Here is a 16,307-nt window from a genome sequence, read left to right on the forward strand (position 1 = left end):
ATCTGTCACCCTCCCTTCCAGTCACTTTCACCTGTCACCTTCCCCAGTCGCAGCAAACACTAAAGAGAGCCGAAGAAGAGAAGATATTTGTTTAACGGAGCAGATGGGAAGTGTTGAAACCCTAAATGACTGCCTCTCCTTGCTTCCTTTCTTCCTTCCTTCCTTTCTTCCTTCCTTCCTTCCCTTCTTGCTTCCTTTCTTCCTTCCTTCCTTCCCTCATTGCTTCCTTCCTTCCTTCCCTTGTTATTTTCTTTCTTCCCTACTTCCTTCCTCACTATTTTTTCCCTCCCTCCCTCCTTCCTTCTTTCTTCGTTTCAACCTTCTTTCCTTATTCTCTTCTTCACTTTTACTTTTCCCTCCCTCCCTTTCTCCTTCCCTCCTTCTTTCCTTTCTAATATTTTTCCCTCCATCCCTCCCTCCTCCCTTCATCACTTCCTCACTTCCTTCCTTACCTACATTTATTTCACTCCAAATCTCATTTTTCCTACTGCCAAAACACATTCCTATCCCCTACTTCCTCCCTCCCATCTTCTCTAGACGCTGGAAGGAGGAAACATCACAAGAAGCAGACTGTCCTTCATACCTGGCAGGAAGGATGACGGGGCCACGCTCACCTGTACAGCCTCCACGGTCAGCCCCAACGCTACCCTCGCCACCGCCCACCAGCTCGCCGTCCAATGTGAGTCCCCCGTTGGCTTCAAAAAGGGAAAGAAAGAAAGGAGGGTTTTGTAGGGTCGAGAGAGAGGGTTGCTAGGGAGGGGGAAAGGGTCACTGTGGAAAGCTCTTTGATGGGCGTCTGTCTGTAAGAGATTGAGACTTTGCATGGTAGATGTTGTTTTGGAATGTGTGTGTGTGTGTGTGTGTGTGTGTGTGTGTGTGTGTGTGTGTGTGTGTGTGTGTGTGTGTGTGTGTGTGTGATTTTTTGTTGTTTCGTTTTTTGATACGTCTTTCAATCACAACTTTCTTTTGTTTAATGTTTTCTAATTCTCTCTCTCTCTCTCTCTCTCTCTCTCTCTCTCTCTCTCTCTCTCTCTCTCTCTCTCTCTCTCTCTCTCTCTCTCTCTCTCTCTCTCTCTCTCTCTCTCTCTCTCTCTCTCTCTCTCTCTCTCTCTCTCCCTTGCAATCTTCTCTCTTTCTCTACACTCTACCACCCATCTACACCACCCATCTATACCCTCGCCACACCCACTACAGCCTCCTTGCACTCTCTCACCCCTACCAGACATGCCCTCGGCCTGGTGTAGCTTCGGCTCGTCGCTCGACTGGGCCAACATCAAGGAGGGCGATGACGTTTACTTCGAGTGCTCCATCGACGCCAACCCTCCGGTGACGCGGGTGACCTGGAGGCACAACGTAAGGAGGGAAGAGGAGGAGGGAGAGAGGAAGGGACGGGGAAATAGATAGAGGGAGGAACGGAAGGGGCGGAGAAAGGAGAGGTAGTAACACGGTAGGGATAGGGATAGAAGGAGGGAGAGAAGGAAGGTGAAGGACAGGAACGGAGGAAGGGAGGGAAAGTAGAGATGGAAGGAACAGGGATGAAGGAAGGAAAGGAAGGAAGGAAGGAAGAGGAGGTTGTGATGGTAGGGACAGGGATGAAGGAGGGAAGGGAAGGAGGGAAGGAAGGACGATAAAGGTGGAAAGGACGGAAGGAAGGAAAGGGAGATAGAGGAAAAGTGAAGAAGATAGGGATGGAGAGAAAGAAAGAAAAAGGGGAGGGAAGATATAGAGGGCGGCAGAGGAAGGAAAGGATGGGAAGGGAAGCCGAGGTGAGGAGGGAGAGAAGAAAGTGACGGAGGAAAAGAAGGAAGGATGAGTAGAGGAGAGAGAGAGAGAGAGAGTAATTAAGGCAAGAGGAGAGTTGTCATTAGGGAGAAAGAGAAAAGTGCTTTACTGAGGTCTGGTTAGCATTGAGGGACGTGTCTAAAGAGGGAAGGAAGAGGAAGAGGAGGAGGAGGAGGAGGAGGAGGAGGAGGAGGAGAGATGAATGAGGGAGGAAAATGATGGTGAACATGAGCGTGAAGGATACGACAGGAGACAGGAATAAGAGATAAGAGGAGATGAAAGTGTGCGTGAGGGAATGAAGGAATGAATGAATGAATGAATGAATGAGGAAAGGGAGAGAAAGTACAAAAAAGGAGTTAAGAATGAAGAGGTAGGGAAGGAGTGAAGAAAGAAAGGGATGGAAGAAGAAGAAAGGGACGGAAGAAGGAAGTTGTAGGAGAGGGATAAGATAAAAAAAGTGAGTAGAGGAGAGAGAGAGAGAGAACAAGAAAACGAAGGAGAAAGAAAGAAGAGAAAGTACAAAAAGGTATTAAGAATGATAGAATGAAGAGGAAGATGTGGAGAAAGAAGGAAAGAAAGAAAGGAAGGGATGGAAACTAGAAAAGAAGTCGAGGAAATTAAAATGAAAGTGTAAAAGAACGAGGGAAGGAAGAAAGAAAGGAAGAAAAGGAAAGAAGAAGAAGAAGGAGTTAAGAAAGAAGGAAAAACGAGGAGGGATAAAGAAAGTGAGGAGAGAAGAAGATTTAGGAGGGAAATATGGAAATAGAGAAAGAGGGAAAGAGATAACAAAATAAAACAAAGGAGGAGGAGGAGATAGAGGAGAAGAAAGTAAAGATACGGAGGAAACGAAAAAAAACAGGAGGAAAAGTAAAACACACACAGAGAAAGAAAAGAATGAAAGAAAAAAAAAATAACCACAAGACAACAACGTAAAGATGGGAGGAAAGGAAGGAGAAGTGGAGGAAAGTGCGGAGGAGTGGAGAGAAAGAGGGAAGCAAGGAGTGTGCGGAATAATGTCCGGGAGATACACCCGAAGGAGGAAGGAAGAGAAAAAAGAGGAGGAGGAGGAGGAGGAGGAGGAGGAGGAATAGAAGATAAGAAGAAAAGGAAAGCGATGGAAATAATAACGTTACAGAGAGAGAGAGATGTATGCTAGAGAAAGATTGAAAAGGGGGAAGAATAGAGGAAGGAAAAGGTGTAGCGAGAGAGAGAGAGAGAAAAAAAATATTGAGGGGCAAGTTGTTAAGCCGAGAGAGAGAGAGAACGAAACAGTGAATCCGAGGAAGCTAAGATCAGACGCAAGGGGGAAAAATAAAGAAAAGAAAAGATAAAGAAAGACAAGAAATAAGAGATAAATGGAGATAGATGCGAGGCAAACGTGAATATATAAAAGAGGAGAAAGTCGAAAGAAATTGTGGAGGTGGGGAGGAGAACTAGAGGAGGAGGAGGAGGAGAAAGTATAGACAGAGGGAATGAAAGATTAAGAGACAGAGAGGTGAAGGGAGAGAGAGGGCAAACAGATGGAGGAGAAAGAGAGAAATGAAAAAAGCAACAGCATACTGACAAACGGAAGCATCGAGAGAGAGAGAGAGAGAGAGAGAGAGCTGGCAAACGTATTATAAAAAGGAATTGATTGAGATAGAGAGAACTATAAAATGCAGATGTACAGGAAGAAATGGAGAAGGTCAGACAAAGAGAGAGAGAGAGAGAGAGAGTATGATATAAATAGACAAAAATATGAAAAGGACATCAAAGAAAACAGAAAAGAAAAAGAAAAACCCATCTCTCACACACACACACACACACACACACACACACACACACACACACACACACACACACACACTCCTCACCCCATCAAACCCTCCAAGACTCCTCACCGTTTACACACACCTCCTTCTCCACCTCCTCCACCCACACACGCCCTCCTCCTCCTCAGCACCTCCCTCCACCCACTCCCTCCAACTCCTTCACACCTTCACCTTCTGCTTCGCCTCCTCCCGTAGGACGCCCCGCTGGGTCACAACGTATCGGCGGGCATTATCGTGAGCAACCAGAGCCTCGTCCTCCAGCGGGTAGTTCGTGCGCAGGCTGGGCGTTACTCCTGCCTGGCCCACAACGCCGTCGGGACCTCCGCCTCCAACACGCTGCGTCTCGATGTCAAGTGTGAGTATGTGTTTGAAGGTGGAGAGGGAGGAAGAGGGGCAGTTAGTGGGTGGGGAAAGAGAGAGAGGAAGGGGAAAGGGTGATTGGAGAGAGAGAGAGAGAGAGAGAGAGAGAGAGTGTGTGTTGAAAATGCCTGTGTGTGTGTGTGTGTGTGTATCTGGGTTTGTGTATTCCTTCTCTTTTATATGATTTATTTGCTGTTACGTTGCGTACACACTCTCTCTCTCTCTCTCTCTCTCTCTCTCTCTCTCTCTCTCTCTCTCTCTCTCTCACTCTCTCTTCTCTCTCTCTCTCTCTCTCTCTCTCTCTCTCTCTCTCTCTCTCTCTCTCTCTCTCTATCTCTCTCTCTCTCTCTCTCTCTCTCTCTCTCTCTCTCTCTCTCTCTCTCTCTCTCTCTCTCTCTCTCTCTCCGCCCCCCACTCACCCAGGAAGCACGTTGAAATAGCAGATGTGAACTAGTAACAAATTTAATGCTCGGAGTCAGTGAGATATGGGATGTGAAAAAGGGGGAGAAAGTAATCAGGTTTGCGAGTGAGTGTGCAAATAAACAGAAATAAACAAATGTGTTGGAAATAAATGAAAATCCCAACAGGTGTGAAAATAAATATATCCGTAGATGAGTGAATAAACGCGCAAATTAATGGATAAAGAAGAAAACATGTGTATAAACAAATTAATTAATGAGGAAAATGAGGAAAATAAATACAGCCTTAGATAATTAAGTACATGTGCAAATATATAAATGAAAAGCAAATACGTGTGCAGGATTGCGAATAAATAAATGAATAAATAAATAGATAAATTGAATAATCATACAGGTAATTAATCAAGGAAAAGGCAGCAGGTAACTCACACGCATTGCCTCAGAGCTCAAATCAGTCTCCCTTTTTTTTTTTTAGCTTTTCAACATCAAGTAAAGCATTTGAAGCAGAATAACAATCTCTCTCTCTCTCTCTCTCTCTCTCTCTCTCTCTCTCTCTCTCTCTCTCTCTCTCTCTCTCTCTCTCTCTCTCTCTCTCTCTCTCTCTCTCTCTCTCTCTCTCTCTCTCTCTCTCTCTCTCTCTCTCTCTCTCTCTCTCTCTCTCTCTCTCTCTCTCTCTCTCTCTCTCTCTCTCTCTCTCTCTCTCATGACCTCTCCTTTAATCTCTTTTGGCCTCTCGTTGTTTTATTTTGTTGGGGTTCCTTATTGTCCCTGTTTTTATTTCTTGCCCTTGAGCTGCCTTCCTTACTATAAAAACAAAGAAAAGTTGATAAATATAGATTAGGAAGTCGATTCGTCCTTCTGATCAAACCCGTCCCATCAAGACTGTTGCTCATGGACTCAATCGCCAATCTGAGAGGAGGTAACTGGCTGACGAACTGCCTCTAGACCCTCCGAAGGCAGATCACGTGCAGGGTCGTTAGCGGAGGAGGAGGAGGAAGAGGAGAGAGAGGAAGGAAGGAGGAGAAGGAACGAAAACAATGAATACAGAAAAAAAATCTTAGTCCACAAACTCTCTCTTCTCCTCCTCCTCCTCCTCTTCTTTTTTCCTCCTCCTCCTCCTCCTCCTCCTTCTCCTCCTCCTCCTTCTCCTTCTCCTCCTCTTCTGCATAACGTTTTCTTATTTCCTTGTTTTCATCTGTGTGTGTGTGTGTGTGTGTGTGTGTGTGTGTGTGTGTGTGTACCATGATTATTTTTCCATCCTTGTTTTCCCTCGTGTGTTTGTCTAATTTTCCTCCGTATACATAGCCCCCCCTCTCTCTCTCTCTCTCTCTCTCTCTCTCTCTCTCTCTCTCTCTCTCTCTCTCTCTCTCTCTCTCTCTCTCTCTCTCTCTCTCTCTCTCTCTCTCTCTCTCTCTCTCTCTCTCTCTCTCTCTCTCTCTCTCTCTCTTAGTTCCTCTCTTCCTTCTCCCTCCCTTCCATGTACTCGTTTCTTTCTCTTTCTTCTTCCTTCCTCCTTTCATTCCCTTCCTCTTCCCCTCCTTGTCTACATCCAGATGACTCCCAACCGCCCCTCAGTTCTTTTTTTCCCTCTCCTTCTCTCCCTCCATTATTTCTTCTTTCCTCCTCCTCTGGCCTACCTCTCCCCCTCTCTCTCTCTCTCCGTCTCTGGTAACCTCCTTCCTGTGTTTCCTCGTACGCTTTCTCCAATATCTTTATTTTCTCATCTCTTCGCTTCTCTTCTCTTCTTCGCCCTGTTTCTTCATGCCTTTTAGTGTTTCCTTCCTTCCTTCCTTCCTTCCTTCCTTCCTCTTTGCGCATTTTCAGTCCCCATTTCGCTCTATTATCCTTCCTCTTTTCCCGTTCCTTCCTTCCTTCTTAATCCTCCCTTTGCCCTCCTCAGGCTTTCAGCTCTCCCACATCTTACGCAAAGTCCCCTTATGTATATTTTCACAGCCTTATGCCTCTCCCCTCCCCTCTTGTCTCCACCTATCTCTCCCCTTTTGCTCCTCTCCTTCTCTCCCTCTCCTCCCCTTCCCTCTTGTTTTCCTTCCTATCTCTTCCCCTTTCCTCCTCTCCTTCTCTCCCTCTCCTCCCCTTCCCTCTTGTTTTCCTTCCTATCTCTCCCCTTTTGCTCCTCTCCTTCTCTCCCTTTCCTCCCCTTCCCTCTTGTTTTCCTTCCTATCTCTCCCCTTTTGCTCCTCTCCTCTCCCTTTCCTCCCCTTCCCTCTCGTTTTCCTTCCTATCTGCCCCCTTTTTGCTCCTTTCCTGCTCTCCCTTTCCTCCCCTTCCCTCTTGTTTTCCTTCCTATCTGCCCCCTTTTCCTCCTCTCCTGATCTCCCTTTCCTCCCCTTCCCTCTTGTTTTTCTTCCTATCTCTCCCTTTTTGCTCCTTTCCTGCTCTCCCTTTCCTCCCCTTCCCTCTTGTTTTCCTTCCTATCTCTTCCCCTTTCCTCCTCTCCTTCTCTCCCTTTCCTCCCCTTCCCTCTTGTTTTCCTTCCTATCTCTTCCCCTTTCCTCCTCTCCTTCTCTCCCTCTCCTCTCCTTCCCTCTTGTTTTCCTTCCTATCTCTCCCCTTTTGCCCCTCTCCTTCTCTCCCTCTCCTCCCCTTCCCTCTTGTTTTCCTTCCTATCTCTCCCCTTTTGCTCCTCTCCTCTCCCTCTGCTCCCTTTCCCTCTTTGTTTCCTCCCTATCTGCCCCCTTTTCCTCCCCTCCCTCTCCCCCTTCCCTCTTTGTTTCCTCCCTATTTGTCCCCTCTTGCTCCTCTCCCTCTCCCCGTTCTCTCTTTGTTTCCTCCCTATCTGTCCCCTCTTGCTCCTCTCCCTCTCTCTCCCTTCCCTCCCTTTCGCTTTTGTTTCCCTTTTCTTTCTCTCTCTCTCCCTTCCACCTCAAACATTGCTCCCGTTGCTGCCTTCCCTCTCTCATATTTTCATACCTACTGTCTATCTTCACTTTCCTCCTCCTTCTTTTTTAGTCTCCCCTGCAATCACGTCATTTCCCTATCGCGCTCTTTTGCGCTGATGACCGTTGTACAAATAAACATTCCGAGTCTGACACCTTCCTACCTCTCTGCTTCCCTTCTTAAATGATAGTAAGAATCACCCTCCCCGTCCATCTGTCATTCGCTGGCTCCTCGTAGCCTGCCTCTTCTTCCTGCTCCTCTTCCTGCTTCTGGTCCTCCTCCTCCTCCACTCTTACGCACCCTGACACCCAACACGTACCCTTCGTTCTATTAGTTTACTTTTCTTTTCATATTTCTTTAAAGTTGCTCTTTTTCATATTTTCCAGTCTTATAATATTTACACATTCTCCACAGGTCTTATCTTTTTTGTTTTGTTTTCTCTTACAGTCTCCTTTAGTTTTCACAGCATCGCACAGTTTCCTTTTCTTTTCACATTCTCATACGTTGTTATTCCTTGCTATATTATACCCACACTCTCCTTATATTTTCCGCGTTCTCCCTCGGTCTCCTCAAACCTCAATACCACCAACACCTCACCTCAATACCTACAATATCTCACACCAATACCTCACCTCAGAACCTCATTTACAACAGCACACATCAATACCTATAGTAAGACTCACCTTAAAGTGCGGCTGTGTCGGTGCCCTGCGAGGAACAAGCGGGAGTACAGCGTTGCCACGTTTTTAACCCCGCGTTGGTTTGTCTCTCTCTCTCTCTCTCTCTCTCTCTCTCTCTCTCTCTCTCTCTCTCTCTCTCTCTCTCTCTCTCTCTCTCTCTCTCTCTCTCTCTCTCTCTCTCTCTCTCTCTCTCTCTCTCTCTCTCTCTCTCTCTCTCTCTCTCTCTCTCTCTCTCTCTCTCTCTCTCTCTCTCTCTCTCTCTCTCTCTCACGAGGATTTTAATGTTTTTGCTTACTCATGTCAGCTTATTTTAACGTACATTCCTTCACGATATAATCTAAATATAATTGTGAAACTACTTACACATCCCAAAACGAAAAGGAAACTCAATAATATGTATAGCATTTTTTAGCAACACTGTAAAATGCGTATGCCACGTTTCTTTATAGGTTATAAATATCTTATCCATAATAAGTTAACTGCTCTTTCATACGTTATAATACTAAGATTAAATGTGTGTGCATATTTGCTGATCATATTTGCCATGGCTTTACTTATATTAGGACATTTCTACATCGCGGGCTAGGAGACATGTGGCAATGCTGTACAAGGGGATCTACGCTGAACCCTCAACCGCACGTTTAGCCGAGTCAGACTTTAACACCAATACCTGACTTCACTACCTCACCTCAGTACGTCAGGACCTTCAACACCTCAACCTTCAACAACCGACATGCAAAACCACACCTAAGTACCTCACCTCACACCAAATTCTCACCTCACACCAAAACCTCACCTCACATCATCCTACTTTTTCCCTTCCCTTCCTCACCACATCAACTAACAACATCCTCTCTCTCCCCCACACCTTCCCGCCCCCCTCCCGCAGTCGCACCTGTCTGCTCCCCCGGCCAAGTGACCACGTACGCCGTCAGCAGGTACGAGGACGCCGAGGTGACCTGCTCGGTGGACGCCAACCCGCTGCAGGAGTCCTACCAGTGGACCTTCAACAACACGGCGGACACCATAGACGTGCCACAGGTAAGGGGGGCTGGAGGGAGGGACTGATGGAGAGAGAGAGAGAGAGAGAGAGAGAGAGAGAGAGAGAGATTAGAGGAACTGCAATAACACAGTGAAAATATCCCGTAATGAACACCACTGAGTGCCGGGGATCGAACCCGAGTCTTCTGAGTAGAAGTCAGGACAGCAAACCAACTGCGCCACCGATTATAGCTAAAAGGTCACCGCGCCAGAGGCCACCTCCTCGACACTCAGTGGTGTTCATTACGGGATATTTTCACTGTGTTATTGCAGCTTCTCTAATGTATATATACACCGTATGTGCGAAAAGGAGTTGATTAACAGCGTTTCCGACAGTCACGAGTGTGAGCGGGGTCACCTTCACCTTCATGTCCACAGTGCGGGGTTGGGGCGTCAGGTAAAGGCCGCAGAAGTGGCCTCTGGTGCGGTGACCTTTTAGCTCAGAGGTTCTCAAACTGGGCGCCGTGGCACCCTGGGGTGCCACGGACAGTGCCTAGGGGTGCCATAAGATTATCATGAATTTTGAATCATGCCGTTTTTCTTCTTTTTGCTAGTCTGCATTTAAGTTAATCTAATTCTACTGACGAGTTCTATGTTTGGGCATGTACTGTACCGTATGTTAATTTTGGTTTGAGTATAGATTATAATTTTAATTCATTAATTAAAGTAATTTAAACAGGTAGGCTACAATTGTGTATAAGAAGTTAATTCAAGTGAGGAGTGGGGGGGGGGTGAAAAAGGGGGTCCACAAAAGGGTTTATATAAGTTCAGGGTGCCGTCACTGAACAATGATTGAGAACCACTGTTTTAGCTCATCGGTGGCGTGATTGGTTTGCTGCCCTGACTTCTACTCAGAAGGCTCGGGTTCGATCCCCGGCACTCGGTGGTGTTCATTACGAGAGAACACACACACACACACACACACACACAGGTAGATAGATAGATAAAAAAAGATAGTACTAGTTAGATTGTGTTTCGTTTGGTCCTATCCGTGTTTGGTCCCCAGCTGGAGGGATTCCTGTACGTGTGGGCGAAGGGCGCTAAAGTGTGCGAAAGTGTTCAGTCCTTTGTTCAGAAACGTGCAGCATTTATGGAAGTAGAATATAATGGTATTTTTAGCACATCGACAAAGATTGAGCTCCATATGTCAAAAGTCATTTAGGTGCCATTAGGAGAGTAACGGGAATGGAAGAGTTGAGGACGTAGGCCATAGCTGTGCGTTGCGTCGGCGTTGATCTCCGTCACCTCGGCCCTGGAGCCTGCGGTGCTTGGAAACTCATCACCAAGGGACACAGAGCCAGAGTGACGTTCGAGTTGCCACAGTTTATCTTAACCAGGTCTCCTCAAGTACCCATTTATCGGACAGCCGGAAAGGGAGGATGACCTGCTGGGTGAGCTCTCTATCTCTATCTATCTATCTATCTATCTGTCTATCTATCTATATCTCCTCATCTATATCTTCTCATTCTTCATCTCTTAACACCCTTCTCTTCCTCCCTGGGTCTCTTCTCCCTCCGGCAATCTTCTATATTCTTCCTTGTTATCCCTTCTCCCTTTCCTTCTCCTTACTGTCTCATCACCTCTCATGTCCTCCCTTTCCCTTCCCCCTCACGCTCCGTTCACCCATTTATTCCTTTTCCCATTCTCACCATCATACCATCATTAGTTCCTCTCTGCCTTCCCTTCTTCTCCCTTCCATGTATTGTTTTTGTTTTTGTTGTTGTTTTTTATCTTTCCTTTTCCCTCCTCCCTTCATTCCCTTCCTCTTCCCCTCCTTGCCGACATCAAGGTGACTCCCAACCGCCCCTCAGTTCCTTTTTTCTTTCCTTCTCTGCTTCCATTGTCTCTTCCTCTTCTGGCCTCCTGCACCTATTCTTAAACCCCTTTCATTTCCAGTTGCTGTTCACTTTCTAATCTGTCTCAAATTCCCCTTTTTATTAATCCCTCTTTCCTCCTCGTCATCATCATCTTCCCTTTCCCCGTCTCAAATCCCTTTCCCTTTCACAATACGTTCCCTTCACCTGCTTAACCCCTTTCTCTTTCACATTATCGTCGTTTCCCCCACGTCAATCTTTTTATTGGTCCCTCTCTCCTCCTCGTCATCATCATCTTCCCTTTCCCCTTCTCAAATCCCTTTCCCTTTCACCTGCTTAACCCCTTTCCCTTTCACATCAAGGTAATTTCCCCCACGTCAACCATTATATCTTTCCCCGTCATGGTTCCTTCAACTTCTCAACATCATTTTCATCCTTTATCCGCTTTCCTATTTGTTGCTTAACGTTTTAATTTTTTTCATTTTTTTTTGCTTCATTTTCAGAGCACTTTCATCCTCCCTAACTCCATTCTCTTTATTCCTATTGTCCTTAATCATCCATCTCCTTCTTTCTTCCTCCTTTTCCACCGGCTTTATCACCTCCTTAACCCTTTTTTTCTCTTTTATCTTCATTTTCTGGGCCCTTTTATCTCCCTGCTTCCTTTCTCTTCATCAGTATTATCCTTTCAGCATCCTAACAACCATCTCTTCCTTTCTTTCATCTCTTCTATAAGCTCTTCCACATCCCTGATTCCTTTCTTCTTCTTTAATCTTCAGTCTCAAAGCTCTTTCAACTCCCTGCTTCCTTTCTCTCCATCCCTAGTATCCTTTCATCATCCTTACATCCTCCTCCTTTCTTCTTCCTCCTCCAATGTCTTCCGCGCCTCCCTAACCCGTGTCTCCTTCTCCTCCAGGGCCGCTTCACCTCCCTGAGCAGTCACAGCGTCATCACCTACACGCCGATGACGCCCCTGGACTACGGCACCCTCCTCTGCTGGGCCACCAACCCCATCGGCACCCAGAAGCTGCCCTGCGTCTTTCACATAGTGCCAGCGGGTGAGTGCCACGCCGAGGAGGAGGAGGACGAGGAGGAGGAGGAGGAGGAAGATAAACAAAAGAATGAAGAGGAAAATAAGTTGATAGAAGTGAAAGAGAATGAGGTGAGGAAGAGGAGGAGGAAGAGGAGGATAAAAAAAGAGAATCATGAAGAGAAAGAGGATTAGGAGGGGGATAAAGGAGAAGAGATGAAGAAAGAAGGGGAGAAGGAAGATAAAAGAGATGATAAAGAGGAGAATAAGTTGATGGAAGAGGTGGAAGAGAATGAGGTGAGAGAAGAGGAGGAGGAGGAGGATAGAAAAAAGATAATTATGAGGAGAAAGAAGATTAGGAGGAGGAAAAAGGACAGGAGATGAAGAAGGAGGAGGGGGAGGAAGAGGAGGAGGAGGAGGAGGAGGAGGAGGGTAAACGAGAGGAGATGGAAAAGGAGGAGGAGGAGAAGAACGACACATGAGAGAATGAAGAGGATAACGAGGAAAAAGAGGAGGAGGGTAAGAGCAGGAGGAGGAGGAGGAGGAGGAGGAAGATAAACGAGAGAATGAAGAGGAAAATAAGTTGATAGAAGTGAAAGAGAATGAGGTGAGGAAGAGGAGGAGGAAGAGGAGGATAAAAAAAGAGAATCATGAGGAGAAAGAGGATTAAGAGGCAAAAAGGGAGAAGAAGAAGGAGAATATCACAGAATATAAGGAGGTGACTGAGGAGAAAGAGGAAGAAGAGGAGAAGGAGCAGGAGGACGACGACGACGATGAATAGAAGAAAAAACAATAAACGCAAGAAGGAAACATAGAAGTATAGACGATATGATGCCGCCCTTACTGTTTTGATCCTTTTAGTGTTTTTTTTTATGATTTGTGAAACGTAAAACCACGGACGAATAGAAGAGAGAAAAAGACTGCTCCGGTAAGATGATAATGAACAGAATATTAAAAAGAAAGGATAAACTAAATGTGAATGAATTAGTATAGCGCGGGAAAAGCATAAGAGAAAAGATTGTAGGACGGAAACAAAAGAAACGCGCGCATTACAAGAGGAAATGCGAGGACGGGCGTGAAATCCTACATAGAGAAAATTACTTTGCGTTTTGTGTTATTTCTTTTTTTTGTTTTTATCATTATTATTATTATCATTATTATTATTAGATTAACTTTTTGTCTCTTTACTTCTTCTACTACTACTACTACTAACACTACTACTACTACTACTACTACTATTACCACTACCCTACCCCCTCTCACAGGCAAGCCGGAGCCCCCCACTAACTGCACGGTACTGGGAGGCGGAGTGCGGGAGGTGCGGGTGCGGTGCGAGGCGGGGGCGAGCGGAGGGCTAACACAACACTTCCTGCTCACTGCCAGTCCCACCCACCTGTCCGCCCCCCACCTGTCCAACCCCCAGCCCCTCAACCTCACCGCCCTAGAGGAGCCGGAGTTTCTGGTAAGTCTCGAGGGGCCTGTTGGTTAGGTTGGGTTGGGTTGGGTTGATTGTTTGTTGGTTTTGTGTTCTTGGGTAGGCTTGCTTGAGGGGCCAGGATGGTGTTCGGCCCCCGCCCGTCATGGCACAGGCAAGTGTTTATAGTGGCGCCATTTTGGTTTGGTTGTGTTCTTGTTTTTGTGTTGGTTTGAGTTCTCTTTGTGTTGCTTTGGTCGTGTTCTTGGTTTTCAGTTGATAGAAAAAATGGTCGAAGAAGTAGTAGTAGTAGTAGTAGTAGTAGTAGAAATAGTAGGAGGAGGAGGAAGAAGAGATTGTTGTTCTTGTTCTTGTTGTAGAAAGGAGAGAGGCAGCAACAACAGTTATAGTAGTAGTAGTAGTAGTAGTAGTAGTAGTAGTAGTAGTAGTAGTGATAGTCTTTCTCCTTTTCAAAACTATTCTTCATTATTATCCTCGCATGGTATATTTGCCCGACGAACAGTGTTGCATTACTCGTTTTTAGCGTTTTTCCTTCGTTCTGCATATTATATCATCCGGTGTTTTTCCTTTGGTGAGAAATTATCTGATTTTTTTTTTTTATTTATTCTCTGTTGGTAGTAAAATATTTCACATTCTCTCTCTCTCTCTCTCTCTCTCTCTCTCTCTCTCTCTCTCTCTCTCTCTCTCTCTCTCTCTCTCTCTCTCTCTCTCTCTCTCTCTCTCTCTCTCTCTCTCTCTCTCTCTCTCTCTCTCTCTCTCTCTCTCTCTCTCTCTCTCTCTCTCTCTCTCTCTCTCTCTCTCTCTCTCTCTCTCTCTCTCTCTCTCTCTCTCTCTCTCTCTCTCTCTCTCTCTCTCTCTCTTTCCTTGTCCACCTTTACCTATTTCATCTATAAATGTTTGTATATCTTCATATCTCTCTTATCTCTCATCAACCTCCTTTCCCTCTTCTCCTTCAATACATCTCCCTCTTCTCCTTTGCCATATCCAACTATATCTATTTATCTACCTATCTCTCTTTCCTCTTCCCTCACTATCTCTCCTTCCCAACCCTCACGTATTTCCAACTCACACCAAGACCCAGCTAAGAAACTTTTACGAATCTCCCTTTTCTCTTTATCCTCCTTCCACCGCTCCCCTCAACCAACCACCCCCACCTGGGCTGCCAACACCTACGCCTCTGTCGCCTCCTGGTTCCTCCCTCGACGCGGCAGGTGGAGGGGCTGGCGGTGGGGGGCAGGTACCAGCTGAGGGTGAGGGCCGTGAACGACAAGGGTATGAGCGAGCCAGCTGTTCTCACGGTCAGCAGCCGCAGCACCAACGGAACGCTCTACCAGCTGTACGGTAAGTTCTGAGGATTAGGAGGAGCAGGAGGAGGAGGAGGAGGAGAAGAAGGAGAAGGAGGAGGAGGAGGAGGAGGAGGGGAAGGAGAAGGAGGAGGAAGAAAAGGAGGAAGAGGAGGAAAACGAAGAAATAAGAGAAGAAAAATATGATACAGAAGAAGAAAGAGAAAGAGAAGAAGGAGAAGGAGGAGGAGGACGAGGAGGAGGAGGAGGAAGAGGGGGAGAAAAAAAGAGGTGGAGCACGAAGAAACAAGAGAAGAAATTGATGATACTGAAGAAGAAAAGAAGGAGGAGAAGGAGAAAAATAAAACAAGAACAGTAATGGAGACTAGGAAGAGGAGGAGGAGGAGGAGGAAGAGGAGGAGGAGGAGGAGGAGGAACAACCTTTTATGTGGGCTATAATGCATGGAAAAGAAAGAGAGAAAGAGGGGAGAAGGAGGAGAGATAAAGACGGAGAAGAGGATTAAAGATTACGCGAAAAACTAGGACGAATTGGATGTGTGAGGTTGTAAAGTTTAGGACACAGGGAAAGGAGGAGGAGGAGGAGGAGGAGGAGGAGGAGGAGAAGGAAGAGCAAGAGGATGAAGTTGGAGCTCTTTCAAGGGACAGAGAAGGCGGCTGTTTAAGGGCGGAAAGAAAAAAGAAAGAAAAAGGGGAAGAAAATGGAAGTGATATACCAATGTGAAGGAACAAGAAAAAGGGGGAAAGGAGGGGAAGAGGATAGAGAAGAGGAAGGAAAAAAGTTTAAAGAGGCAGAAAATAGTGTAGGACAAGTAGGAGTGTGTGTGTGTGTGTGTGTGTGTGTGTGTGTGTGTGTGTGTGTGTGTGTGTGTGTGTGTGTGTGTGTGTGTGTTAGCTTAAAGATAAGTTGGAAACGAATGAAGAAATGGAGCAAGGAGGTGGAATAAATGGAGAGGGAGGAATGGATGGAAAGGAGAAAGAAGGGGAATAGGAAAGGCAGAAAGGAAGAAAATGTGATTGCAAGGAAGGGAGGCGAAAACGACTGCCGAACGTTAGCAGAAAGAGACGAGGAATGAAGGAAACGGTGCGTGTGGACAGAAAAAGGAATTAGGGGGAGAGGAAGGCAGGAAGGAAGGAAGGGATATGTTAAGCTGCAGGAAAAAGATAAATTACTGAATAAAGACGAATATAAAAAGAATACTGCATTAAGGAAGGAAGAAAAAAGGAAAGGAGGGGATGCAGCGGACGTGGAATTCTTAGGAAAATACAAAAAAATAAACGGAACTTTGAAGAGATATGAAACGTTCCCTTCCTAGATCGAATATATGTAAAACGTTCGAAATTTGAAACGTTCCATTCCTAGATCGAGTAATGAAACGTTCCCTTCTTAGATCGAATATATGCAAAACGTTCTAGATATGAAGCGTTCTATTCCTAGATCGAGTAATGAAACGTTCCCTTCCTTGATCGAATATATGTAAAACGTTCGAAATTTGAAACGTTCCATTCCTAGATCGAGTAATGAAACGTTCCCTTCCTAGATCGAATATATGTAAAACGTTCTTGATATGAAGCGTTCCATTCCTAGATCGAGTAATGAAACGTTCCCATCCTAGATCGAGATATGTAAAACGTTCTCTTGCTAGATCAAGATAAGAAACGTTCACTTCCTAGTCCGAATACATGAAACAAACTTTTTTTTTACAGTAAAGGATGTAGCTCAAGGGATAGAAAAAAAA

At 45.8% G+C, this 16,307-nt stretch overlaps 1 protein-coding gene across 1 annotated transcript in view; it reads left to right on the forward strand.

Moving 5' to 3' along the window:
• The window catches only part of LOC126989431 (nephrin-like), a 31,982-nt gene that overhangs the window by 7,660 nt on the left and 8,015 nt on the right, over positions 1–16,307 (forward strand). The window contains exons 6-12 of the mRNA XM_050848028.1: positions 538–679; positions 1,223–1,353; positions 3,789–3,948; positions 8,840–8,991; positions 11,719–11,860; positions 13,098–13,294; positions 14,479–14,608. Of these exons, the coding sequence (XP_050703985.1) occupies positions 538–679; positions 1,223–1,353; positions 3,789–3,948; positions 8,840–8,991; positions 11,719–11,860; positions 13,098–13,294; positions 14,479–14,608 (1,054 nt within the window). The remainder of the gene's footprint in view (positions 1–537; positions 680–1,222; positions 1,354–3,788; positions 3,949–8,839; positions 8,992–11,718; positions 11,861–13,097; positions 13,295–14,478; positions 14,609–16,307) is intronic.

The sequence above is a fragment of the Eriocheir sinensis genome, unplaced genomic scaffold (genome assembly GCF_024679095.1).
Source record: "Eriocheir sinensis breed Jianghai 21 unplaced genomic scaffold, ASM2467909v1 Scaffold1169, whole genome shotgun sequence".
In the NCBI taxonomy this organism is placed as follows: domain Eukaryota; kingdom Metazoa; phylum Arthropoda; class Malacostraca; order Decapoda; family Varunidae; genus Eriocheir; species Eriocheir sinensis.